This window comes from Dendrobates tinctorius, unplaced genomic scaffold (assembly GCF_039654945.1).
Source record: "Dendrobates tinctorius isolate UK_male_01 unplaced genomic scaffold, ASM3965494v1 ptg000016l, whole genome shotgun sequence".
Classification (NCBI taxonomy): domain Eukaryota; kingdom Metazoa; phylum Chordata; class Amphibia; order Anura; family Dendrobatidae; genus Dendrobates; species Dendrobates tinctorius.
Window position 1 is genome coordinate 34,146,113 of NW_027361684.1, and position 26,367 is coordinate 34,172,479.

Genomic DNA, 26,367 nt, shown 5'->3' on the forward strand with positions numbered 1-26,367 from the left:
GGACGGGGTTGAACAAAGCAGGATGACTAGGAGTCACAAGTAGTAGTAGAGACTGTAGTGATAATCTTCTGCTGATAAAACACTGATTTTATTGAAACAACAACGCACAGCCTAGTAAGTGAAACATCAGGTTCTCAGCCTACAAAAACCTGCTGATAGACTCCGTTAAAAAAACACTGAACCACAATCTTACAAATTCCCTGTACATCACATGCTCCACACCTAACACACATATTGCAAGCACAGAAAAATATAATGCAAGAGTCTTGAGAAGCAATTCGTTATAAAAAGGGTTTATTTTTTTTATTTTTATTATTTTTTATAGTAACAACAAGCACTGTATGTAGATAGTACAGGCACAATAAATACCCACTCATGGGAGCTTACAATCTTTTTTTGCACCTGAGGCACTGAGAGATACAGTGATTTGCTCAAGGTTGCACAGCATCGGCCTTACTGCTTCCATATAGAGATGGAATATCAAGATGTCTTCTCCTGAAGGCCAGCTCAGCACTAGACATTGGGAGAAAATGGTGTATTGCTTTTGCGCTCTATAGTCCCCGCCATTATGACTGCAGTTTAGGAAAAATACTGGTGCTTCCCTGTGGTTTCACTCATCGAGTTCAACTAAAACTTTCTTCCATTTACTTGATTTGACAGCGCTAGAAAAAAGGAACATGAGAAGATACTAAAATGCACCTGTTACCTACTTACAGAGGTAAGTCCGGCCTCTACAACGCTGATTCCTCATTTTATTTCATGATCTTATATATAATTAGTGCATGTAGGTGACAAGTGCATGACAATATACTAACTGGGTCTTCTCTTTATAGTTCAGATAGCCAAAATACTGATTCACCTTAGAATGATCTGATTTTTAATCTTTACCTAATAACGGTGTCAAATGTTTATCACGTGATGAAGGAGCCTCTTGGGACTTTTAGGCTAGCCTCCATTACAACACAGTGTTTGTAGATGTGTTTTGTTTTGGAAAGTTTATATTAATCTAGAAAAAAAAATGAACATATTGAATAAAGGAAATGCTAACATAATCGATATACTTTGAGTGCAACAAATCACTAGTAGACCTGACAGTAATCATGTCTTATACACCCTGTTCTGCACAACAACCGGTATATTGGGGTGACCGGAGAGTTACACTGAAGTCTTACAGAAGGGTGCACTGGAGTGAGGTAACGGCAGATCTCCCAATATATTGGAGGGCACCTATGAAATCGTACACCCAGTATGTAAGTATTACAAGAGGAGATGATGTAATGAGCAACCGAGCAGATGTTATCACCTTCTAGTGGTTTGCAAAATAAAACCCCGTATTTGTTTGCAGTTCTCATAAATGTCCCCCAAAATATCAGAAATCTGAATATAATATCACACAAATATAATCAGAAACTATCGAGAACGAGGAGACATATAAAAATTTTGAGAACGAAATGATTGATGGAAAAAAAGACAAGAAAATGTAGCACACGTCAATAAGATTAGCTGGAGTGATTATAAGAAGGAAATAAAAAAATCAACGAAGGGAGGGTAGACATCGGCTTTCTGCTTCACCTTACTTATTTGGTTGTCGAGGATAAAAGGTTTTGTGACAAGGAGTATCTCCAGCTCCATTCATCAGAAAGCACTTCACACAGACAATTCTATGTCTCAAATATAAAAAATACCTAAATATATCATGCAAGGAACATAAAACATCATATTAGTAATTTATATAAAAAAAAAAAAGAAAGAAAAACTAAAAAAGAAGAAATAGACATAGGTATTGCTTAGAACACAGACTAGATATCAGTGACACAGCCCTGAATGCTGCACCCCAGCTTCATGGTAAAAGGGATGCAGTAACGACTAGGGGGGGTCACAGATCATCAATTCCTGGCTTGTGAGCATTCGCCAGGTATAAAGGTATTATGGCACAACAATTATATATGCATCACATATATATCATCACCTATATGGACATAGAGGATGGATGCGTTATCCCTTTTAAAGTGATATGCCTGCCTTTGTCTACTATAACTATATGTGGAAAGCAGCAAGTTCCATTAGTGCAGAGAAAGAGAAAGTTCAAGGAACAGGTGCATATTCTCCATCGTAATGCACCAAAAAAAATCAAACCACAGGCATCATGCTGCAGGACAGGGACGAACTCCTCAAGGGTGCGGAAATTCGCGGCTGTGCTTCCTGCTGACAAGGCTTGGCTTTCACAATACCCACTGGAGAATGCCCTAAGAATCTAGTTTATCTGGTTTTGCCAGTTGCACAACAGGCATCATCAGAGCCGGAGATCATGCTAACTGGATCATCGTAGAAGTAATCTTGGGTAGAATGATAAATCCTGCTACCACTCTGCTGAGCACCCAGGAAAATCATTCCAGACAGCAGGGGATAATCTCCAGCCTTATGGCAACTTACTACAGCGATCTCAAGTCACCAAGAGTCACCACAGAGGAAGAATCTCCAGTCCAATCACTCAAATTAATTCACATCCGCCTCATTCCCCAAGATACAGGATCAACTTTGGATTTTCTTTCGCAGTAGGATTTATTGGATTTCTATGATGAAGAGATTCAGCCTCCTGTTCTGAGGAGAAGGCTGGTTCACCGGTGGTTGGGATGCTGGAATTGGAGATATGTTCTAAGATGGTGACTTTTTATGCTGGAGTGATACCTTTCCAGAGATCGAGTGGAAAGGAGCATTGTGATTATCCGGCCCCTAGCATCTACCTGATGTCACTTAAACAAAGGCTTCATGATCAGGGGTGCCGTTTATTTTCAGATACAGTTTAGAGTCTTCCATCTTCTGTTTCCTCTGGCGTTCCAGGCTCCGCTTGAAAAAGATGAGGTAGAGTGGGAGGCAGAACCCGAACATGCTCACTACCAGCAGTCCGACATTAACCTGTCATTGCAGCGAGAAACCAAAGTATGAGTCAGTGAGGTAAAAGGGACAGATGTGATGCAACAACTATCACATTAGATCAGATGACTTAAACCAGTATCAGCCTAGGTGCCTAGGATAAGTACAATTCTCAGTATCTGATGGGCAGATTTTCCATGTTTTTCTGGACCCATACATATCAACAGGCTTGGACTGGCCGACAGGAGAACGGGAGAATCCTCCGGTGGGCCTCAGTGCAGGACTGGCCATCACCCTCCTATATGATCAGTACGTGGCACAATATATTGAATCACTATGTACAGACCAAGGTAGCATCTTATTCATTTAACAATCTACCCAGTTCATTGTTATATAATTTTGTAATTGAAGATAATGTCGTATTTGCATGTAGCTGAAAAGTGGGGCCCCGGAGTTGGTATCTGGTGGGCTCTTGGCATCCCAATCCGACACTGGATATCAAGCATATATAATATTATGAATTATTGGATAAATTAGTCCTTACCCAAAGAGGATCTCCTTTCAGGGGTCCCGTCATAGCCAAGAAGAGTGGTTGCTGAAGAAGTGCAAAGAGAGCGCTGATAAGAGACTGAAGTCCTGTCAAACTGCCAAAATGTGAAGATGGATATCTGCAAAAATAGGCAAAAATACCTACAATTAAGTAACTATATGTCCTCTGAAACATAAGTTAACATATTTGTATATGCGGCACCTAGCACATGAGACCAGTCGGGTACAGAGCCCGTTAACTGGCTTGGTGAGGTTACTGTCAGACGCTACATTGGAGTGTGACGGATGAAACCACTAACTCTATAGGAATGTGCAAATAGCTGGCCTTGTCGCCTCTGTCACACAATTTACAGCCATGTTACTTTGGTAAATGTCAATAGTCTTCAGCGTAGTAATAGGTTGTATACAACGTCTGTAATGCCACAGGCTTATAAGCGGCACCAATGAGGCGAGACTATTTGGGATTGCTGAAGGTTGATATACCAGTTAGCTCTTATGTGTCATTGTTTTCCTTGTTGTAAAATGTATTGTTATCTACATACAGTATACGGCTTATTGATTACTGAACTGTCCATTTTACAGACTTTTCAGCTGAAATCAGTGTTGATAAATTAGAATGAAGAAGTATAGTGATAGGAAAATTGGAGAAAAGAAATTCAAATTAATATATATAATTGTTTCCCAATTTTCCTATCACTATCTTCATCCACAAAAATCTCAGAAATCTTTCCACTATCACACTGGCCACTAGGCCTAATTCTAGACTCACACTTCCTTTTCTGTACTGAAGACTTTTCAGCACTTGCATTATCATCACAGACAGGATATCAATGAAAGGTAACATTTCTATATACAGTAGATAAAACAGAAGTCACCATTCACAATAACTCACAGCTCCCCTCCTCCCCCTTCCTGCATAATGACCTTTATTCCAAGCTGATCATACCAAGAAAATACTTCTATACAAGTCAATGTGTCAAAGCCAGTCTCCGGCTGCTTACATCTCTGAGACCGCTGAAAAGAACAGGAAGTAGGAGTCTAATATTAGGCCTAGTGTCCATTGTGAGAAATCCAAGATTTCAGAATTTTCTTTATTAAAGATTGTGGAAAGTATAAAAAAGAAATGCATTATCCAAGGTTTTAAAAAAACGGATCTAAAAAGGTTGTACACTTCTCAGACAACCCCTTCTCAATTACAACATTTCCCCACGTAGGATAAAAACACACTGTACTCACCTTCTTGGCTCCCGGAGCTCACGTAACGCTCGCGTAAACCCTGCAGCCAATCATCGGCCACTTATGAGCCACTTCACTTCTTTTGGCCGATATTGAATCGCATAATGTGACGCGAGCCCCAGGAGACCCGATGATGACGTTACCAGCACCAGAGGTGAATATACGGTGTTTGTATTCTATGTGGGGTAATACTGTAAATGAGAAGGGTTTGTCCGAGTAGTGGACGACCCCTTTAAATATTAGTTCTATTTTGATGAAACATTTCTTTTAAATAAAGTACAGGTAAACTAAAAAAAAAAATCAATTTTGGAACAAATCAAGCCAGACACTCGAAGCAAGGATCACCAAGCTACAACTTGCCTACTTTGGACATCATACAAAGAGAGCCATCACTGGAGAAGGACATCAGTCAGAAGAATAGAAGGAACAAGGCGAAGGGGAAGACGAGCTACCCAATGGCTTGATACTATCAAGATAATGGCGCAGGACACCCTTGTGGACCTTCTGTACCTAAGTTTGCACAAGATCGATCATCCTACAGAGCGTTCATCTATCACATCACCATGGCTGGAGATCGAGCCAAAGGTCTTTAAAACCAAAATGTAGTCAACTGTTTTGCGGGCACTTACACAGCAGCGTAGAGCCCTCCAACAGCAGAATGGATGAATCCTCTCACTATTGTGTGCAAAATAAATGACAGAATCTGTAGAAGCAAAAATAATATGGATGTTATCACAATTGTAAAAACAACAGTAGAAAACAACAATCATTTATTCTGAAGTGGCGATGAGACAATGAGTATAACACGGGCAACAGAAACTCCGGAGGAACTTTATCATACCTGTAATGGCAGGTTAGGGATGAGACATGTGATCCCAAATCCCACTAACAAAAAGTTGGTACAAGCAAAAGCTCTTGTGGCATTTGTGATCTTCTGAATCTGACGATCTGGTTTTTTCTTTTTCTTTGCATCTCTGCATAAATAAATGAATGCATTAAGAAATAAGATTGAAGATTAAAATGTGAACATCAGAGACAACCCCTTTCCGAATGCGGCAGCAACTGATTTTACCAATGGAAGTCGCGGTCATCCAAGCATCATACAACATAAAAGGTAAAATACGATACTTGATCCTGTAACCCAGTGACGAGTTAAATAGTAGCCGTCATTTTAATTTTTATTTCATAATTCAATAGCACACATGAAACGAAGAAACTGCGTGATATATCTTACCAAAGCAATCTGCTTCTTTCTAGACTAATTTATCACACTCAATTCATGGGTAAAATCTCTAAATCTGTATTCTGTGATGACAGATTTCTCCATTAATGAGATAGAAGATGACAGTTGGTGATTTTAAAATTCTATGGAGAAGTTAGGAGGAACGAGACCCCCAAAAAACGCAGACATTCTGCTGCAAGTTCTCCTCAAATGACAGTTACAGTTCTCCACAGAACTTTATAAGCACCAACTGCTGTCTCCTATCTCAGTAATGGGAAAATCTATATTCACTCAACACAGACTTTACTTATGAATTTAGAATTTTGAGAATGAATGATCAGTTTAAGAGGCGAAAGAAGCAAATTTCTCTGATAAGGTATATTACAAAGTTTTTTTTTTATTTTCACATGTACTATTGATTTATGAAAAAGAATTAAAATTAGTTTCTTTTTAATTCCAGAATGAAAAGGAGAAGCTATTATAGAGCGTCTCTCTCTCCTCTGTCACCTACAGAGGTGTCACAAATGGATGACTCCCCTCTCTATTACAACCCTCCTTATAAATAGGACACGTCTGTAGGGTTTGTCTTCATGTGACAGCCTTTGATTCTCATGAGGTTGACAGCATAGAACAACTCTCCCTTCCGTCTCATAGAGGGGAGTCTGAATTGGGTGATCGGGGGGGGGGGGGGGGGGGGTAATCACCCAAATCAGATGGGGGGCATCTAGGATTCCCATATGATATAATAGGACATATGACATAATACATTTCACATTCTGCTCCTAAGGCAAAGAGCATAGAAGAAAACACTATTCTGCATTTGCTGTAAAAGAAGGTTGGAGTGTTGGGGTCTTAAAACACCAAAGACTGTGGTAGTGACTCTGGATATAAAAATAAATGTTAAAATCTCAAGTTCAATTAAGAAAAAGATGACATACGGAGCAGCGTCCTTGTCTTCTCCATCATCGCTGCCGTCGTCACAGTCTTTAAGCCTCCAGTCCATAATGTAGCCGATCACAGGGGCTGTCATCAGGCACAGAAGTTGTAACACACCAAAGATGGAGGTGTACAGACTGACTGTAAAACAGAAACCACCGCTATTAGTTCCAGATATGTAATAACTCATCTGAGTATCATTGCATTGTGATTAAAGAAGACATGCAGTACGGTAAGACTATCACAAGTATAGGAACAAAGTACAGGGAATAGAAAGCTGCTGGCTAACAGGATGGTAAAATGACCTCACACCGTTCTGCCAGGCATCAAAGACGGAGCAAATGTCCTTCCAAGAAAGTGCATTACAATCCGGATGAGACTGCACGTGTCTGCCATTGTGGAGAAGACCTTCTTCAAGGGTAATCTAGCCAGAAGCATTTACCACCTATCCACAGGATAAGGGCTATGTCTGCTGGGACCCTCTTCATTTCATCTTTTTACCTCTATCTGCAAGACCAGGTCTAGGAAGAGTATAAAGGGAGCGGTGGTCTAAAATGCCCCGGGCTACTCCTAGTCTATGGCACTTACAGAAATTTTTATAGGAGGTTTATCAGAAGATCTTTTAGTGTACATTCATATGGAAAACAGGTAAAAGCTTACTATTATGCTATGATATTTATGACCTAATGTTAGGACAGATGATCAATATCAGAAAGGTGGTCTGATACTCAGCACCCCCACTGGTCAGACCTTTGCACACCAGGCAGCGGCTGGATGTATGGATCATAAAAGCACAGCTCTGTACACTATTTAACCACTATTTAGCCACTGCTGGCCACTACAGATGAGCAAATCCGAACTGTAAAGTTCGGGGTTCGTACCGGACACCTAGTGTCAAGTGGTGAACTGTGAACACGGACTTCTCCTGGAAGTCCGTCTTACAGTTCAGGAAGGAGAGAGAGAGAGAAAGAGAGAGAGAGAGAGAAAGAAAGAAAAAGAGAGAGAAAGAAAAAGAGAGAGAGAGAAAGAAAGAGAGAGAAAGAAATAAAGAAAGAGAGTGAGTGAGACAGAGAGAAAGAGAGAAAAAACATTTTCCAGCTTCAAAGTTTGGGTCCTCATTGATTTCTACGGGGTTCAGGTTCTAGTTCGGGTACAGTTCTGGTACCAGAGCCGAACTTTGAACTAAAGTTTGGTCGAACCCGACCCTCCATGGATCCGCTCATCCCTACCGGCCACTAAACACCCGGAGGATTTTAGTTATAAGATACGAATACAATCATGTTTGTTGGGTTTCACTTGGTTCTGTTCTCTAACCTCTTTTAGGAGTGATTATTTGCACCAAACATCAGGATTTCTCACCAATCTGTACAGTCATGACGGTAACTGACCATCTCACTTTATAACCTTGTATGTGAGCAATTACACACAGATCATGGAGCCAAAAGGTGAACATCAGAAATTCACAGTTTCATGTGGTGCAACAATGGCAAAGAGAACATAAAATGACTGAACTATGTTCTCCTTCTGGGGTGTTATATATACTGTATATATATATATATACTTCTCAAATCTTACCCGTGTGCATCACTGTATGAGGAAAGCAAGGCAGCATGTGACAGCAGAGGAAGCAATACAAGAGGACAAGGGTTAGCACAGACAGCAGAAAGTGGTTTCAGCAAACACATAGAATGGTTCAAAGGATGACGAATACGCTGACATGAAACTGGTTTCAGCCTCTCAGAGAAAAAGGAAACCACCACATCTTTTGCTTGCCTACGCTGACTTCGTGTCTATTACCCAGAAGGGGAAGTGAAAAATGTGAAATACTGGAATTAGAAATGTAGAAATGTGCAGCTGCAAAAAATATCATTCATTTGATTAAAACTGAACTGATAGCATTTACCTTGCTATATATTGTATTGCATCTGTCTCTGCATAGCCCTATCTATGCTAAAGTTGTGTCGTATTATCTTAATTTATTTCCCGCTACATATATAGCGCCAACATAGTCCAGAGCCGTGTACAGAAATGGTCGTGTCAGTCCTTGTCCCCAGAGAGGATCTGGCCAGTTTGCAAAGATCACCAAGAAACTAGAGAATCATCATGTATCATCAACCATTCTAACCTTCTAAAATCATCAGCTTGTAGAGATCTACATTAGCAACATGCATTGCTGTCAAGTGCAGGGCCCTGGCCACAACAGCGCCCCTAACTGGCCAGAAGGAAAGTGCTCCCAGATGCTAGCAGTGATCATTAGGATAAAAATGACCGTCTGATACTCAGGAACAATTCATCAATCAGTCATACGAGGTTTGAAAAATTGTTCTCAGTAAGTGGACACTTGTCTATCTAGAGAACTGATCTGACTCATGCCGAAGTTTTGTTGGCCATGCCTCCGCTTACTAGCCCCTGTCCACTTTTTTTATTGCCACCTTTCAAAAGTGTGGAATGAAGATATAAAACTATTACCACCTACCTACAGGATAAGGTTGCGCTATCTCCGTCAGTCCCATAGACAATGATGGAGCAGAAACAAGCATGCCACGCCATTCCTGGAAGAACTGAGGAGATACTGCATTAGGACCCCCATTTTACTGATCAATGAGGGTCCCTGGGGTAGCTTCCCCAACGATAAGATATTTCTCACTAATCTATAGGACTGCCCTGTATTCAGCTATCTCTGCCAGTCCGATACACAATAAATGGAGTGACATTGCTTATACTCAACCATGTTGCTCCATTCATTCCCAGAATTGAAAAGGATCAGGGACTTGCCACCAGCATTCTAGTGCTCAGTAGGACCCCCGCAATCATACATCTATCACCCATCCTGTGGACAGGTGATACATTTCTATTGTGGTAATACCCCTAATGCTACAATTCTGGGGGGGGAAATTATTATTATTTATTATTATTATGCATGTATATAGCGCCATTTATTCCATGGCGCTTTACATGTGAAAAGGGGAAATATAGACAAGTATAATAAATATGTGTAAGACAAGGGACACACAAGTACATAAGGAGAGGGGACCCTGCCCGCGAGGGCTCACAGTCTACAGGGATGGGTGAGGATACAGTAGGAGAGGGTAGAGCATGTCAAGCGGTGGTTCAGTAGACCGAGGATCATTGCAGGCTGTAGGCTTGTCCGAACTGGTGGGTCTTCAGGTTCTTCTTGAAGGTTTCCATTGATGGTGAGAGTCTGATGTGTTGCGGCAGAGAGTTCCAGAGTAGTAAGGGGAAGCACGGGAGAAGTCTTGTATGCGGTTGTGGGAAGAAGAGATAAGGGGAGAGTAGAGAAGGAGATCTTGAGATGATCGAAGGTTGCGTGCGGCTAGGTACCTGGAGACCATATCACAGATGTATGGAGGAGACAGGTTGTGGATGGCTTTGTATGTCATGGTTAGGGTTTTGAATTGGAGCCTCTGGGCAATAGGAAGCCAGTGAAGGGCCTGGCATAGGGGGGAGGCTGGGGAGTAGCGGAGAGACAGGTGGATTAGTCGGGCAGCAGTGTGTAGGATGGACTGGAGTGGTGCCAGAGTGCTAGAGGGGAGGCTGCAGTAGTCGAGACGGGAGATGATAAGAGCATGCACTAGTGTTTTTGTGGTTTCGTGGTTGAGGAATGATCGGATCCGGGAAATATTTTTGAGTTTGAGGCGGCAGGAGGAGGCGAGGGCTTGGATATGTGGTTTGCAAGAGAATGCAGAGTCGAAGATCACCCCAAGGCACCGAGCGTGCGAGACTGGGGAAAGAAAACAGCCATTGACATTGATGGATAGGTCTGGTGGAGGGGTAGAGTGAGATGGGGGAAAGATGATGAATTCTGTTTTGTCCATGTTCAGCTTGAGAAGGCGAGCAGAGAAGAAGGCTGAGATAGCAGACAGACATTGTGGGATCTCAGTCAGTAAGGTGGAGGTCGGGTCCAGATAGGTAGATCTGAGTCACATGTTATGTGCCGTGCAGGCACCACTCGGGTACATGCTTGGCACGTAGAGTCCCATTATCAGGTAATGGCTTATTATTTGGCTTTTTCTTAGATTAGTCATTAGCATCATAAGCGTAACTTGGGCAGTCACGTTCCCTTCCCGTTACTCTGATGTACAGGAGCTAAGCCCCACCATTGCTGCCGGCATCTGGCCAAAGATGCCCTCTTTATACGCACTTTGTTTTTATCCCTGTGCTCATTTCATGCTTTGGTTTCGTGAAGTCATTTCCCAAAACATGATCCCACAGGATGCATTGTCCTCGCGCGACCTTACACATTACGTCTTTCCTCGCACCAACACTCCAGGGCAATATTGGGAAACCTGAGCTCTCTGGATAGAACAGGCACAGCTTGTTCTGAGCGGCAGCAACACAACAGCCAGAGATACGCAGGTTAACGTCGCCCTGCTGGGATTTTTGGAGGCAACGTAAGGAAACCTGTATATAACATGTATCTTTTGATACAATTTAATGATAATTTCTGAAATCTACCCATAATGGAAGCTTCTGCTGATGGACATTAAGCAATAAATAAGGAATCCTTATGGATCTGCTATGTATCTGTAGTAAGGTCCTATATATGTGAGTGACAGAAGTCCCTGTCATTAGGTCTGGCCGCTGCCCGCTCTGATGGATTCCTCTGCGCCCTCGTCTCATGTGCCCAGGTCTGATCTATATGCGTATGTTTGCACGCCTGACAGCCTGTCTCATTACATGACTTTCCACTTCTGGTTTCATCGTTCCTGATAGATCAGGTTCAAACTGGATTTCCCTCATTGAACTTCTGCCACAAATCATTTTGCAATCTGGGATGAGTAACGGAGGCAAACAGCACATGTTAATAATAGTTCCTACATCGGAGGGCGCTGTGGCATCATGGACGCTTCCTTACTGTACTGTGTATCAGACATGGACAGATGGGAGAAATGCTGTCCGTAAAGGTCATGGATGTATGTGAGAGGGCTCGCTCTTCTGGAAGGCGGAGTTCCCATGACGCAGCCAGTAATATAATATGTGCCTGTGATAAGGCTTGTAATAACGGACGTTCTACCGGATGGAACCGTCATCCTCATAGAACCCTGTGCTGAGCTCCGATCAGTAGGACCACATAATGTCCCAGTCTAGCAGCCACACAACAGACCATAATACATCACCATATTAATGATGACTGAAAGGGACCACAGACAATTGGGTTGTACGAAAAAAATTGTGTTTTAAAAATATATATATATTTTAACACTATCTATACTGAGCTGCACTATATGAACATGGCCCTAGGTATATAAGCACAGAAAGGCTATGGATCTTTCTATTAACTACTCCCCTGCCTCCAGGTTACTAGGGCTGCTGTGCTCCTGAATACTGACAGTCTGGACCACTGTCATGGCAGCGCCGATGGTCCAAAATGAGTGATTACTCAGACTGTTTTTCCATTGCAGCACAGGAGAAGCACAGGGGCCCTGAAGTTGGCCAGATCCAGACATCCGCTTAGCTTCAGAGCAGCGGTTGCACACTCCGTGGCCACTCCGAGACCGCAGAGGTGACCGGTAACCTAGGCAACGAGATGTACACTATAACATTAAAAAATCTCTCAGTCCTTAAGAACAAGGAGGATTTTTTAAAAAGAATTAAATGACAAAGTTGCTTGTTTTCACAAGCACTTTTCAATTTTCTAATTGATGCTCAGATATCTCGGGGCTGGTGTCCCCAATAGCTAATTGTAGCTGAGAAAATGTGGTAATCCGGCACCAAAAAATTTATTAAAAATCCATTTTATTAATATCCATTAAAATAAAAAACAGCGCATTTAAAAAAAGAAGGGAGAATGTACGAAGGAGGTAGTGGTAGGGATCCCAAAGAAACACCTTTCAGATCTCACCCTTAACCTCCCTTTTCTTTTAAATGCTCTATTTTTTATTTTATTTTAATGAATATCTATAAAATAGATTTTTAATCCATTTTTTAGTGCCGGATTACAACTTTTTCTCATCTGCAAGTGAATGCAGTCACAACAAGGTACCGTGACCAAGACAAGAAAGTCGTAAAAAGTCAGAATCATTTGGATTTTTTACCACTTGCTTCTCGCAATACCTTGAGGGTTGCCGCCTTCTCATGCAATGTAGAAGTGCTATACTGTGATATCTGGCTGATAGCGTGTATCGTCCCCAAGTCGCCGTGTAACCCCAGTCCTTTCGTGGAAAGGATGAAGACATGAAACAGGTGTAAGCCTAAGACAGTGCTCAGTTTCCTTCAGGGTAAAGTTGTATGTTAAATGATGACGTGGGAATAATTCAGGTGCGAGACAACACATACTTTTACTATGAATCATTAGCTGTGTGTGAACACCATAGCAAGCAGAAAATAACAACCCCACGGCCTCATGGATGGAGGAAACCCCGACATCTAGGACTGTTCTAGAGTTTTATGCGTTCTGTCTTAGAACATTCTCCAACATATATGGACCCGTGTGCCAATAAATGTGACGATGGTGCTCAGTAATGCTTCGTTTTGTACTGTCAGGGACACCAACAAGTTTTTCTTTCAAAATGACTATACAGCGTGTCAGTGACTCTGCAAATTAATGGCAGATAGTAGCAGTGAAGCACATACCGGTCTCCAAACTCCCATCCACCAAGAATTCCAGTATGTTGTTCATGGCTCCCATGTAGAAGATGAGACGTAGCTGGGTGACACACATTGTAATAAGGCTCAGCAGTAATATGGGGCTGAAAACACTCTTCATGAAAGAAGGAGTTGCTGCAAGGAAGAAGCACAAAACCACATTGCTTATTTCCACTATATGGGTACAGAATGCCTTATGTATCACATTAGAACAAAACAAGATGGCACGCATTTTAATTAATGTGAATGTCTGACAAAAGTACCACATTTTGTGTTGATTTATTTAATCATATAGTTTTATAGCTCTATTTATTTCATACAAAGTGTCAAATTCTCTGCATTGTGTTAGATGGTACAACGCTGACTGCCTGCAGCCACCACTAGAGGGATCTTAGAACCTCACTGCTTTATAGTTCACTGCAAGCGATTAAGCTCCCTCTAGTGGTGGCTGCAGGCAGCCAGAGTACTATCACTTTGTAAGGCCTGTTTCACACTTCAGTTTTTTGTGATCAGTTGAAATCCGCCAAAGATGAGAAAAACAGCTCCGTTTCCGTTTTGTAACCAACGGATGTCAGCGGACCTTTTTTTTGGACGGATCCGTCGAAGTTGCAAAGGGCCGGAAAAGAGAGAGAGAGAGACGACAGTCAGTCAAAATCCGCCGCTAATACAAGTCTATGGGGGAAAAAAAGGATCCGCCAAAAAAGGGGTGGATCCGTTTTTTTCTAAAACTGGCAGATTTTGACTGACGTAAAAAAACTGAAGTGTGAAACTGGCCTAACGAATTCAAAGCTTTGTACCAGCAAAAAGAGAGCAATTTACCTCCCACACAACCAAATGCGGGTCCATTTCATCCAGAGTATGGCAAACTTACAGCACTGTTAGTGAATAATTCATCTGTAATGTCGAGACTTATAAGCACAGAATTTTGCACCCATTTTACATTTACAAACATTGTTTTTAAGGGTTTATATTCATTTTAAAGGGGTAAGATATGGATAGGTGCTCGAACTTCCTTAAAGTAAGATAATTTAAGATAAATGGGCAACCTCTGTTTTTAATAGGTGGCAGGATAGGGACTCACCATATACTATGACTAGGGGCGTTTATTGCACCAGAAACGCATCGGTTGTTAATGCTCTTGCATGGATCCACTTGTTTTTAATGGAATTTGAATAAATGACTTATTTTACCAGCTGGATGTGCTGCATTGCTCCTGCCTTCTTCGACTGATCTTAATCCCTGTACTGGTTTGTGCAGATTTCTTTGCTGTAGACTTCATCCGATCCAATTTAAAGCACTACTCCAGCATTTCTTTTTATTTTATGGTGGAGTGGTGCTTCTAATCTCAGGTCCCTGCCCCTAGTCTTACACTTACCCATCACTGTCTTCCTTTTTTATTGCCGCTGCTCCCGTCGGTCTCCAGCAGTTTGTGACCTGCCGGATCACTTTTCAATGGAAGTCTATGAGACCATCGTTCTGGATCTCAGACTTACAATTAGAGCGTGTGCCCGTTATTTCTGACTTCTGACCATTCAGAAGTTGTGGACACAAGATGGCTCCGCGGGACTAAAAGGTGAACACGGTGGTGGCAGGTAAGTATAAGGGTACAGGCAAGGACTTTAGATTAGAGGCACCACTCCAGCTGGAAAAAAGCTGAAATGGTGCTTTAAGCCACAATACAAACTCCTACAGGTTGGCATTTAGAGTGAGTACAAGCAAAGAGTAATCAAGCGCTTTAGAAATAGAACATGGAAGGCTTAAACTTTGTACGGTAGAAGATTGTGGGTTGTAGCTTCTGAATAGACTGAAATATATTCCGCAAAGCAAATGTCATATCGACCAAACTACTGTGATAAGAATCCTGCATTTGTAGAAAGGCCATAATCAATTTACATCTTCATACCCTGAACATAAAACTACAGGACAGGAAATTATTGATCTAATTTAACGGGAGGCTGAGCTCCTTTGAAGCAGAAAAGCAAATGTCTAACTACGTGTAATAAATGCAGAAGGGATGTCTGGGGAAACAATATGACGCTGATCGCCTCCATCATCTGTGTGACTGCCTATAGAAAGATACGGTACATGGCTCTACAGTGTCATTCTTTGCCGTCCTTTATGTGATACTTCATTTCTTGTTCGGCTACGATAATAAGTCTATGGAGAACTTTTAACGAGACACTAAACCTAAAGCTGCTGCCAGGCATCACTTACCTCTCTTGTTATTACAGGGAAGCCATCATCGGAAAATGGCCCATTCTTTAATCAGGTTTTGTGTTAATATATTGTGCATTTTTGGCAAAGTTGTGTTTATTTTTCTTCCTATATCACAATCTGTATTACAAATAAAAAATAGGAATCTTGCAATTTTCACAGTGGCCACTGGGGCTTTTTTTAGACTCTAACTTCCTGTTTGTTTCAGGAAATAACACATGTACATAGCTACAATGATCAGACCTCCTGACCCTATCTTTTTATGAAAGTGAGTAATGAGCCTGTGCAAAGGTCATGTGAAGGAAGCAGGGTCAGCTGTGACATCGCCTATCCTCTGTTAAATACAGAGGTGTTACCCGGCATTCTAATCCTGACTCTGAGGATAAGGATAAAAAAAAAAACTATGACAACGGCCACTGCTGCCAGGCTGCAGAGATGGCGGTAACCTTGGCAATGAGCCGTAAACAATAAAATTAAAATTCTCCCCGTTCTTGAGAGTAGAGAGGATATATAATAGCAAGTAAGTTGCAAAGCTTCTAATATAGTTGTGGGTTTTAACCTAATTGCAAATTAATTTATCAGTATGATTTTTTTTGGGAGTGCGAAGGAAACTGGGACCCCAGGGGGCTGAAAATTAACTATGCGAACCATTAACCATTAAATAGAATTTATTTTTTCCCAATAAGTTGCCACTTAGATGTCCCTTGCATGGTCGGTCTGTCAGACTAAGCATTTACCTGCATTGTCAGCTTGGCATTTCACTTCCAGATCCACAGTAGACAGGCACAGTTTATTGCCTTCCTGTAATGCTGACAGCTCTTTGGGATTTTTCATGGACCCCCCTACACTCAGCCGTCGGCCCACCGTAGTCACTTGTTTGTAGAATTGTTTCCCTGTAATTTTGTGGTCAAATCCCAACCAGCTGAACTTTATCTTCACACTGTGAACAGAACAAACAGCGTTAGCGTGACTCCGAGTAGTATCATGGTGGCAGGGATTTGTTAGTACCGGCGATGCCCTTACGTGTAGTCCATGTCCTCTGGTCCGGGGAATGGCTCTAGAGGCCAGTTGAAGAAGCAGTTGAAGAAAACGAGTCCGGCGCAAGCAGCCCAGACAATCAGAATAGTTATAAAAGTCACACCAAGGTCATAGATAACCTGCAGACAGAAGCAGGAATTCAATTTGACATTCTTGTGATAGAAAGTCACCATTCTAGAAAATTCTGGTTTGTGTTTTTTTTTATTCTGAATACAAGGAAAATTTATGGTTCAATTAAATAATTTCCATTTTTTATTTGTAAACCTGTCGCCGAAGCTTAAAGCGAGTCATGGCAAGTTCATGCTATGCCCATTCAAGACTTTATAATCAATATTGTCCCACTTCTGTTTTTAACTGCTTGAAAAAGAAAACGTAATGTTTCCCTGTTAACTTGAATGATACAAATATCGGAATATAATAAAATATTTTTTTAAAGTAAGTTTTCTGCTTTATTTACTATGAAGTGTACTAGAACGGACCTCCTGAACGCAAATCCTGTGCAACAGTGCATAGCCTAAGTGGATTGTATGCCTGACAAGCCAGTCGCACGTTGCACAGCATGCCAGATCATCGTGCCTTTATGTTGCCTCTTGGTTCTATTAGCTTTGAGGATGATACACGGATTATTACAAATGTCCTATGAGACCATGGTCTGGTATGGGGCCTATTGTTGGTCCATGTGCCACTAGTTTTACACATTTTCTTTAGGATTCCATGAGATTCCACAAGTGAAAGATGGTGGAATGTGCTATTCCATGTATTAAGGAGGAATCGTTCCTTAGAAACTTTGCCTCGAAAGGAGAACACAGTGCCTTTTGTGAGCACTATATGGCGGAGTGCCTATGGACCTACAGAGAGTTCATGTGCTAACATACATTATAGCTGTATTTTTCACCTATTTAGGCCACATTCACACGTTCAGTATTTTACCTCAGTATTTGTAAGCCCAAACCAGGAGTGGGTGATAAATACAGAAGTGGTGACATGTTTCTATTATACTTTTCCTCTGATTGTTCCTCTCCTGGTTTTGGCTTACAAATACTGATGTAAAATACTGACCACATACTGACCGTGTGAATATGGCCTAATGCCTCTTGTTACTAATCGCCACAAATGCTCATTCTGAGGAAGGTCCCAGGAAACATGATTCTTGCTGAGAAAAACCAGTCTAGTGCATGTAATGTATACTTTTCTTCTGGGACATGTAATTCTCAATTACTGACAACTATGTCTCCGACAACAAGTCCTCACCTTGATGAAGGGGAAGGTGACTGCAGAGGAAGCATAGGACCCGATCATCAGTGCAATAAAAGTTGAGCGCAGGTCGCCAAACATGTTGGGCAGCTGTGAAAAGAAAGTGAGACAGTTAAAGGGGCCATATGGAGCCATGAACGCTTTCATAACCTCACCAGGAGCAGCAGAGCACAACGGCTTCACAAAGCCGTAAGACGGAATTATTATATTTTATCTGTCGAAAGCGGAAATTAAAAGATACTATCTGCCTCTGTGTGACAGATGAATGATTACAGAGTAGTCTTAATGACAGCAGTTTATCATGTGGGTATTGTCCTGGGGTATAGCGCACCGCATGACACCAGAATAATATGCAACGCTGCTATTTCCTGACAATGCAGAAGACTTTCTCAGTTTTCAGCAGGATTTTTCTCTAGATACTGAAAGTATCCGATCCAATGATATGACATTGATACATAACACATACAAGCACGGCCATGTTTAATTACTTTTCTTCTCAAAGGAGCCAATATTAGTGAATGTGGTATCACACATAATAACTGTATCCTCATCGCTGACCGCAAAACTCTTCAAGGGACTAAACGATAGATAGGAGATCTGGCATATGAATGGGTAAAGCCATGGTCTTCAATCAATGGAGATCCACCGGTAATGACCTGACACAGATCAAGACCTGCAGATATATGCCCCATTTATCTGTTTTTCATGGGGGGAGTAACGAGCACACGTTAGATTACATTGCTGTTATAGTTTCTAGATCATATTTTATTGGCCTGTGAATCTGATTCTTCATGATAAGGGTTTGTTCATACATTATGTTTTTCCAGCGATTTTGGAGTGAAAACACATGGCGTTTTACTGTCCCAGCAAAGTGAATGAGATTTCTGAAGTTTCATGCACACAATGCTTTTTTTTTTTAACCTTGCAATCATATAGAAAGAATTGTACCAAAGAACCAGAAGATACAAGAGATTCTAAGAATATGGTAGTATACTATCTTTATTATTCAACAATACAAAAATCTAATAAAAACACAGAAAAATTTAAAAAGTGGGAGACCACAAGGTGGTGCCACAGTTCCCATATCTAAGGGTTATTGTAAGTAGAACCAATTGTTACACTAACGTTCATTCAAATGGTACCATAAGGAAATTAATAATTGTATGTACTAACCCTAAGTACATCTCTAAACTCACAATCCAATATTGGATTCTGTATTAGATAGTTGCTAAATACCTGCTTTGGGGCTGCAGCACACCTGAGACCCGACGCGCGTTTCGGCTGTGTAGCCTTCCGGGGTTTTTTACATTGCAGATTTGAAGCAGTTTCATACATACAGCATGTCAATTCTTTCAGCATTTTTGTAGCATTTTTTGCCCTTCTCTAATGAATGGGAAAAAAATGCATCAAATATGCATGTTTTTTATGCAATCTTTTAACTGCCAAGAGACACGTTTTTGTGCAGAAATGGTTTTTACAAATACTTAACATGTGCACATACACTGGACTGTCAAGTCTGGGAAAATATCATATATTATGCCCTTATAGCACTTTATGAGTGAACATATATCCGGTATTAGATAAGGGGGTTGTCACATGAAGGTAACCACTGTCCATACACCCAACTATGGACATCATATAGGGGGATCCCCGATCATGGCCCCCGTCTACGAGCCAGACTGGAGAGATACACAGTACGAGCACCTCCAACTCAGACTGACTGCCGCCACCATGTATCACACGGATGGCCATTTCTCTCAATGACCGCCATGTAAGGCCATTTTCCTATGTAGTGCATTTTTTGCCACATTCTTTTTTTGTGCATAAAATATGCTGCGTTGACCAGTTTGAGAAAAGTGGATGGGATTTCATGAAAACGTATGCCCTACGAGTTCTGCAGAACTGTGTGTTTTTTTGCTGCATTTTTCCCCTATAGAATTCGATGGGGAGCCTGAAAAAAACCCACACGTAACATTGCAGTTGTGTTTTTACATGCATTAAAAATGCAATAAAAAATACTGTCAAATCCGCACCAAAAAACACATAAAAAATACAATAAACAGCAGATTGCTATTGCATTTTTTGGTGTGACCATTTGTGTAAAGTGTGAAAAAAACAGAGGTTGCAAAACCAGCTGTGTACTAGTAGTGCCAGGAGCGCACCCAGGGACCGTGTTATGATAGTGGTGGACACATAGGTTGATATTCCATTTGTGGGGTGAGGAGTCTGTGAGCGTTGTGTGGGGTCCACCACCCTCCTGACTCTCAAACTGGCGCTCTGGAATGTCTTTACTTGAGGTGCAGTGGAGCTGCATACATTATGGGAGCAAGCAGTAGTGTAATGTGCTCGGGCTATGGGTAGTACGGAGCCACTGGTCATAAATTCCACACGTACAGTTGTTAATAAGTAACTATGAGTTATGGTCTTGTATATAGGGGGTGCAGAAGTAGGAATATAGTTTATATATAAGTGGAATGATAATCATGTTGTCAGCTGTGCATGGTTTTCTTGAATGTACCTAATCTTTGGTATGATCCCTGGAAGAAAGTCCATTTGGATAACGTCTGACGACCATTGTGGCCATTCAACCAGGTCTCGTCTAGCTATCCGCTAACAATAATACAAAATAATATAAATAGACACTGTATGGACACTATGCCTATGTATGCACCTCTTGTATGCACCTCTTGTATGCACCTCTTGTATGCACCCCTGTATGCAGTGGCGTAACTACAAAGTTATGGGCCCCGGTACGAACTTTCAAATGGGGCCCCCATGCCAAAATACATGCACATCTCCGCTCCGTACACCTCATACACACACGGCTCCGCTCCGTACACCTCGTACACACAGGGCTCCGCTCCGTACACACGCGGCTCTGCTCTGTACACCTCGTACACACACGGCTCTGCTCCGTACACCTCGTACACACACAGCTCCGCTCTGCACACCCCATATACACACATCTTCGCTCCGTACACACACAGCTCTGCTACATCCACCCTGTAAACCCCTCCTAACCCCACACAGAAACTTTACCTCATCCAGCATCACGACAACCAGCACAGCAGAGTCCTGTAGACAACGAGGCTCCTGATCATGTGACCCCTGACGCCTCTCCTCCTGTGACTTCATCACAGGTCCTGTGCACACAGCCTAGGACTTCATTGCAAGCTGTGGGGGCTGCGGTGGGTCTATCTGGGAGGGGGAGGATGGGGTGCATGGGGGGGCGTGGCGGCTCAGTGCAGGATGCGGGGGGGTCAAAAACGGGACTGTCCCGCGAGAATTGGCATGGTTGGGAGATAACATGGTCTGACCTGCCAGGCCCCTGACTCCCCCCCGGGCCCAGTCACAGTGGCGACCGGGGTTGTTAGGCCGGGGTCACACTAACCAATGCAAAATACGGTCAGTATTTTACATGCGTAATACGGATGAATGGCCCCTAAACAGTGCTCCGTATGTCATCCGTAATCAAGGTGTGGTTGCGTATGGCATCCGTATGGCGAGATTTTCTCGCAGGCTTGCAAAATGGACATATAATGGAGCCCTATGACAGGTTTTCTAACAGAAACCAAAGAATAGATATAGACACATAGAATGCATAGATATATATATATATATATATATATATATATATATTCTATGTGTCTATATCTATTCTTTGGTTTCTTTATTAAACCTGTCAGTGTGCGTTTACTGTATAGCGCACTGAATTGCCGCCTTTGCTAAAAGACACCTGGTGCGTATTTCTCGCAAGTCACATGTGTGGTCCGTGTGTAATCCGTATTTTTTGCGCACCCATAGACTTGCATTGGCGTACTACGGCCGTAGTACGCTGACAATCGCAGCATGCTGCGATTGGCACGGAGCGTAGAATACGGATGAGAAATATACGGCTGGTGCGAGGGACCCCATAGAGAATAATTTGTTCGTGTCTAATGCGTGCTTTTAGCGCCTCTCACTCGGCCGTATTCCTCGCCAGTGTGACCCCGGCCTTATGCCCCTGTCTGCATGCACCCTTTGCACACACCCATGTATGCACCCCTTGTATGCACCACCTGTATGAACCCCTTGTATGCACCCCTGTATGCACCCCCTGTATGTGTAGGAGGGAGAGCCCCCACTATGTAACCGGACCGGAAATAAGGGGCTGTCACTTAGGTTCCCAGGGGGTATGTTTCCGGAGGAAGGAGTTGCAGGCCGGCACAGAGACGCTTCTGGAAAGTGCAGGGCGACTATTAAAGGAGCACAGGAGACCAGCAGGGGGCACTCGACGTGGAGAAAGACAAGAGGCAGGAAGGAGGAGCCTAGGTGGCGCTGGAGAGCAGGAGTGAGCTAGCGTCTTCCAGAGAGACAGGACGGGGGCTTACCTAACCCAGGGAGAGGATGGTACTGATTGAAGCGAGGAAGAGACACAGCGCTGACACCCGCGGCCATCACTGCCCGCTCCACACCGTAGCTGCAGCCCAGACGCCGAGATCCGCGGCCGCCACTGCCCCACTCCATCCAGCGCCCACTGCTCTGCTCCACATCGCGGCTGTGGCCCAGACGCCGAGACCCGCGGCCGCCACTGCCCTGCTCCATCCTGCGGCCTGTACGCTGCCAACCGCAGCTGCCACTGCCCCGCTCCATCCCGCGGCCGCAGCCTGTACGCTGCCACCGCGGCCGCCACTGCTCTGCTCCACACCGCGGCTGCGGCCCAGACGCCGAGGCCCGCGGCCGCCACTGCCCCGCTCAATCCCGCGGCTGCGGCCTGTACGTCAAGGTCCGCTGCTGCCACCATCTCGCCTCCGAGAGGAGCGGTCCCGACGCTGAGGAACTCTTCTGGGGCCTGTTGCGCCCCTTCTGCACCTGGGCGTAGGAACGCCCAAAGCCTCCGACAACTCCTCGTTGGGTGGGCCCAGCGGCTGAGACGCTGAACGGACACCTCCCGGACAACAACTCTGGAGGACGTCAGAGAAGGATAAGTGACACTCTGTTGGTTGTTAACTATAGTTCCAGGACTTGTAGTCGGCCATATCATGGCCATATAGTTGTCGGCACTTGCCGAGTAGTCTTATATCGGGTTATTTGTGTATTTGTGTCTAAGTTCCCTGCGTGGAAAACTGTTGTCAGCTTACCAGTTATCCATATAATCTATATATAAAGGTTGAGTTTGCACTTGCTCCGTCTCTGGCTCGTCACTGCATCCTGCGTACCTGCGAGTACCACATTTGTGCCCCCTGTATGAACCCCTGTCTGCACCCCTCGTTTAGGCAGAGCATTGACCAGGTAATTGGCGCTTGCTCCCCTGTGGCCCAATCACCTGCAGTGCTTAACGTGTCTCATGAGGACAGACTAAGTGAGGCTGTGGATCAGCCCAAGAGGGTTTGTAATCAGCTCTTCTCATTCCTAATCCTCTGATATATTGCAGTCTCACCTGGTTTATTTAAAGCTCTAGAGGAATTCCTCCATTGTGAGTGTATAATGACAGACATGAGCAGCTCACTAACCCAACAGCCTGCACCTGGTCTTGTCAAGTATGGATCATAACAAGAGCGGTAACGGTGGAGCGATATAATAGTATCTGCAGGAGGAGATTGTAAACGTACAACCTCGACGAGTCAGACGCCGTAATCCTGCCATATACGGATCAAAACATCCTCACACGGGGTAATCACCTGTTTAAAAAACACCAACAACCTGATCTCCTTGGGTCCCTTGTAATGCTATAGTCAATTTATTGTGAAGCCACCTGGTAATACCTTCTAATATTGTACTAGACTATGACTTAATCATTTCCCCTTAAAAGTATTTTTGACTCCTAATCTGAGAGCAGCATGATGTAGTGACAGAGGCCCTGATTCCAGTGATATATCACTTACTGGGTTGCTTGCTGCAGCACTGATAAAATCGGTGTTTTATCAGCAGGAGATTATCACAAGAGGACTAGTAAACCTGCTGCTAAATAGTCTTTCACGTTCATGAGTTCTGTATAACCCCACCCCCACCACGGATTCTACTGTAATTAATTAATCAGCTATTAAATATCTCAGAAACTAGAGCCAATCTGGCAAAACCAAAGTCATATTCTTAATTCGTTCTATAAACTTAATATAAAACCAGTCAGGATCCGGCCTCCATCGGCCTGATACTCTCTCTCAGCTGTGTATCCAACATGCAAGCGCAACACCTGATAAAGGCTTTGTTAAGCCGAAACACGTTGTGTGGAAATATACATAAATATACGCAAATATTTTTTAGAAATTATTATGTATCTTTTTTATTATATTTCAATAAATGCCTGCTTTTATTGACGAAGTTATCCTGTTAATACCATCGCACTAGATATTTTTTCCTGAAACGGGAACGCCTACCAGAATTTTCCTCTTGTGATCTCTATTCCGCTATGTAGTCCATTTTACCAGGCAGAATAATACATAACAATACAATCCCGTCCATAAAACACTTTTATTTGTTATAAAAGCTCACTTGAGGAAATACTGCAGTTTGCCAGCAGGGAACATTCCAAGTCTCGCTAGATCTTTCATGCCAGCTCACCCGCCACCTATGTCATGCTGAAAATACAGGCGAATGCTGCTGACAAAGCAGGACTGTGTGCACCGGTCACTGATATACCATCAAAGGAAGTTCAATTCTAAGAAAGTTAATTCCAGGTTTTAGTTGTGCTGACAGTTAGAGGAAAGGACTACCAGCCTCTTCACAATCTTCTTTCTAAAAACAGCCTGAAGTTATTGGCCTTGCTCAGTGTTATTCCTTCCTTTCCCTTTTGACAGAGAGACTCTTATCAGCTCTCCATGACCTGTGTCTGGGCACAAATCCCCCTGTAGATGGGCACATTCCCTGAGTCCTTCCTAAATCTCTCAGCTTTGCCTTTGTAATAATAAACAAGCACATTCTGTCTGACCTCCTAAAACTGAGAACATGGAGTACGTCCCTCCGCCCCTGCCACCAAAAGGCAGTAACACAGCACCAGCTCCCCACACACCATCATCTATACCAGGGGTCCTCAAACTACGGCCCGCGGGCCACATGCGGCCCTCCAAAGACTTTTATCCGGCCCCCCGCCAGGCCGACTTTGAGCTCTTGAACTGCACTGCAGTTCAGTGCCGGCGGGCTGTGTAATTGCGGGTGGGACGAGGCGCCGAGGAAAGGCGTTGCGCCGCCCTCCCACAGCACAGTGCACAGAGACGACGTGATTGTCATCACGCCGCCTGCGCGGTCTGATGATGTCACGCCGCCTGGGCCTGTGCCGGAAGAAGACGTAGACGAGCGGGCGCCTCTTCAGAGCAGCGCGGGGACATAGGTGAGTACTTTTTTTTGTTTTTTTTTTTGTAATGCCGGTCCTATTGGGGATATTTTCCTGCCTAGTGGGGTGTGCTACCTATTGGGGACATTTTTCTTCCTAGTGGGGACATTGTTCTGCCTAGTGGGGACCTGTGCTACCTATTGGGGACATTTTTCTGCCTAGTGGGGACATTTTCCTGCCTAGTGGAGACCTGTGCTACCTAGTGGGGACATTTTTCTGCCTAGTGGGGAAATTGTTCTGCCTAGTGGGGACCTGTGCTACCTATTGGGGACATTTACCTGCCTATTGGGGACCTATGCTGCCTATTGGGGACATTTACCTGCCTATTGGAGACGTATGCTGCCTATTGGGTACATTTACCTGCCTTTTAGGGACCAATGCTGCCTATTGGGGACATTTATCTGCCTAATGGGGACATCTACCTGCCTATTGGGGACCTGTGCTGCCTAATGGGGACATTTGCCTGCCTTTTGGGGACCTGTGCTGCCTATTGGGGACATTTACCTGCCTATTGGGGACCTATGCTGCCTATTGGGGACATTTACCTGCCTATTGGAGACGTATGCTGCCTATTGGGTACATTTACCTGCCTTTTAGGGACCAATGCTGCCTATTGGGGATTCTTGCACCACACCAGTCTGAGCCTGAGGTAAAAGTGGAGTTCCACCAATATGGGCACTGGTGAGGCTGCGCTGATGGGCACTGGTGAGGCTGCGCTGATGGGCACTGGTGAGGCTGCGCTGATGGGCACTGATCAGGCTGCAATGATGGGCACTGATCAGGCTGCATTGATGGGCACTGATCAGGCTGCATTGATGGGCACTGATCAGACTGCATTGATGGGCAGTGCAGTCTGTATGTCTCTGTGTGGGCAGTTTTATTGCTGGTATATTGTTTTTGTAGCGCTGTATATATGTTGGTATTTTACTAATAGCAATTTTGAATCCCTAGGAAACAATGATATCAAGAAAGAGAAAAAATTGACTCGAAGTGTAGGATATTCGAAGAACCCAAAAAATCGGTAAGTTTGATGATTTAACTTCATTTTTAACATTGTATTTGTTCCTATTTTTGTTTTATTACTTCTAAATAAGATATGTGCAGTGTGCACAGGAATTTATTCATAATT

At 43.3% G+C, this 26,367-nt stretch overlaps 1 protein-coding gene across 3 annotated transcripts in view; it reads right to left on the reverse strand.

The window, feature by feature from the left end:
* Positions 1 to 277: 277 nt before the first annotated feature.
* The window catches only part of SLC43A2 (solute carrier family 43 member 2), an 80,265-nt gene continuing 54,175 nt past the window's right edge, over positions 278 to 26,367 (reverse strand). For all 3 annotated transcript variants that reach the window (XM_073565654.1, XM_073565656.1, XM_073565655.1), the window contains exons 6-14: positions 17,927 to 18,019; positions 16,661 to 16,794; positions 16,375 to 16,577; positions 13,412 to 13,558; positions 6,820 to 6,958; positions 5,501 to 5,633; positions 5,289 to 5,362; positions 3,419 to 3,542; positions 278 to 2,916 (exon numbers count right to left, since the gene is read on the reverse strand). In XM_073565654.1, the coding sequence (XP_073421755.1) occupies positions 2,755 to 2,916; positions 3,419 to 3,542; positions 5,289 to 5,362; positions 5,501 to 5,633; positions 6,820 to 6,958; positions 13,412 to 13,558; positions 16,375 to 16,577; positions 16,661 to 16,794; positions 17,927 to 18,019 (1,209 nt within the window). In that variant the 3' untranslated portion in view covers positions 278 to 2,754. The remainder of the gene's footprint in view (positions 2,917 to 3,418; positions 3,543 to 5,288; positions 5,363 to 5,500; positions 5,634 to 6,819; positions 6,959 to 13,411; positions 13,559 to 16,374; positions 16,578 to 16,660; positions 16,795 to 17,926; positions 18,020 to 26,367) is intronic.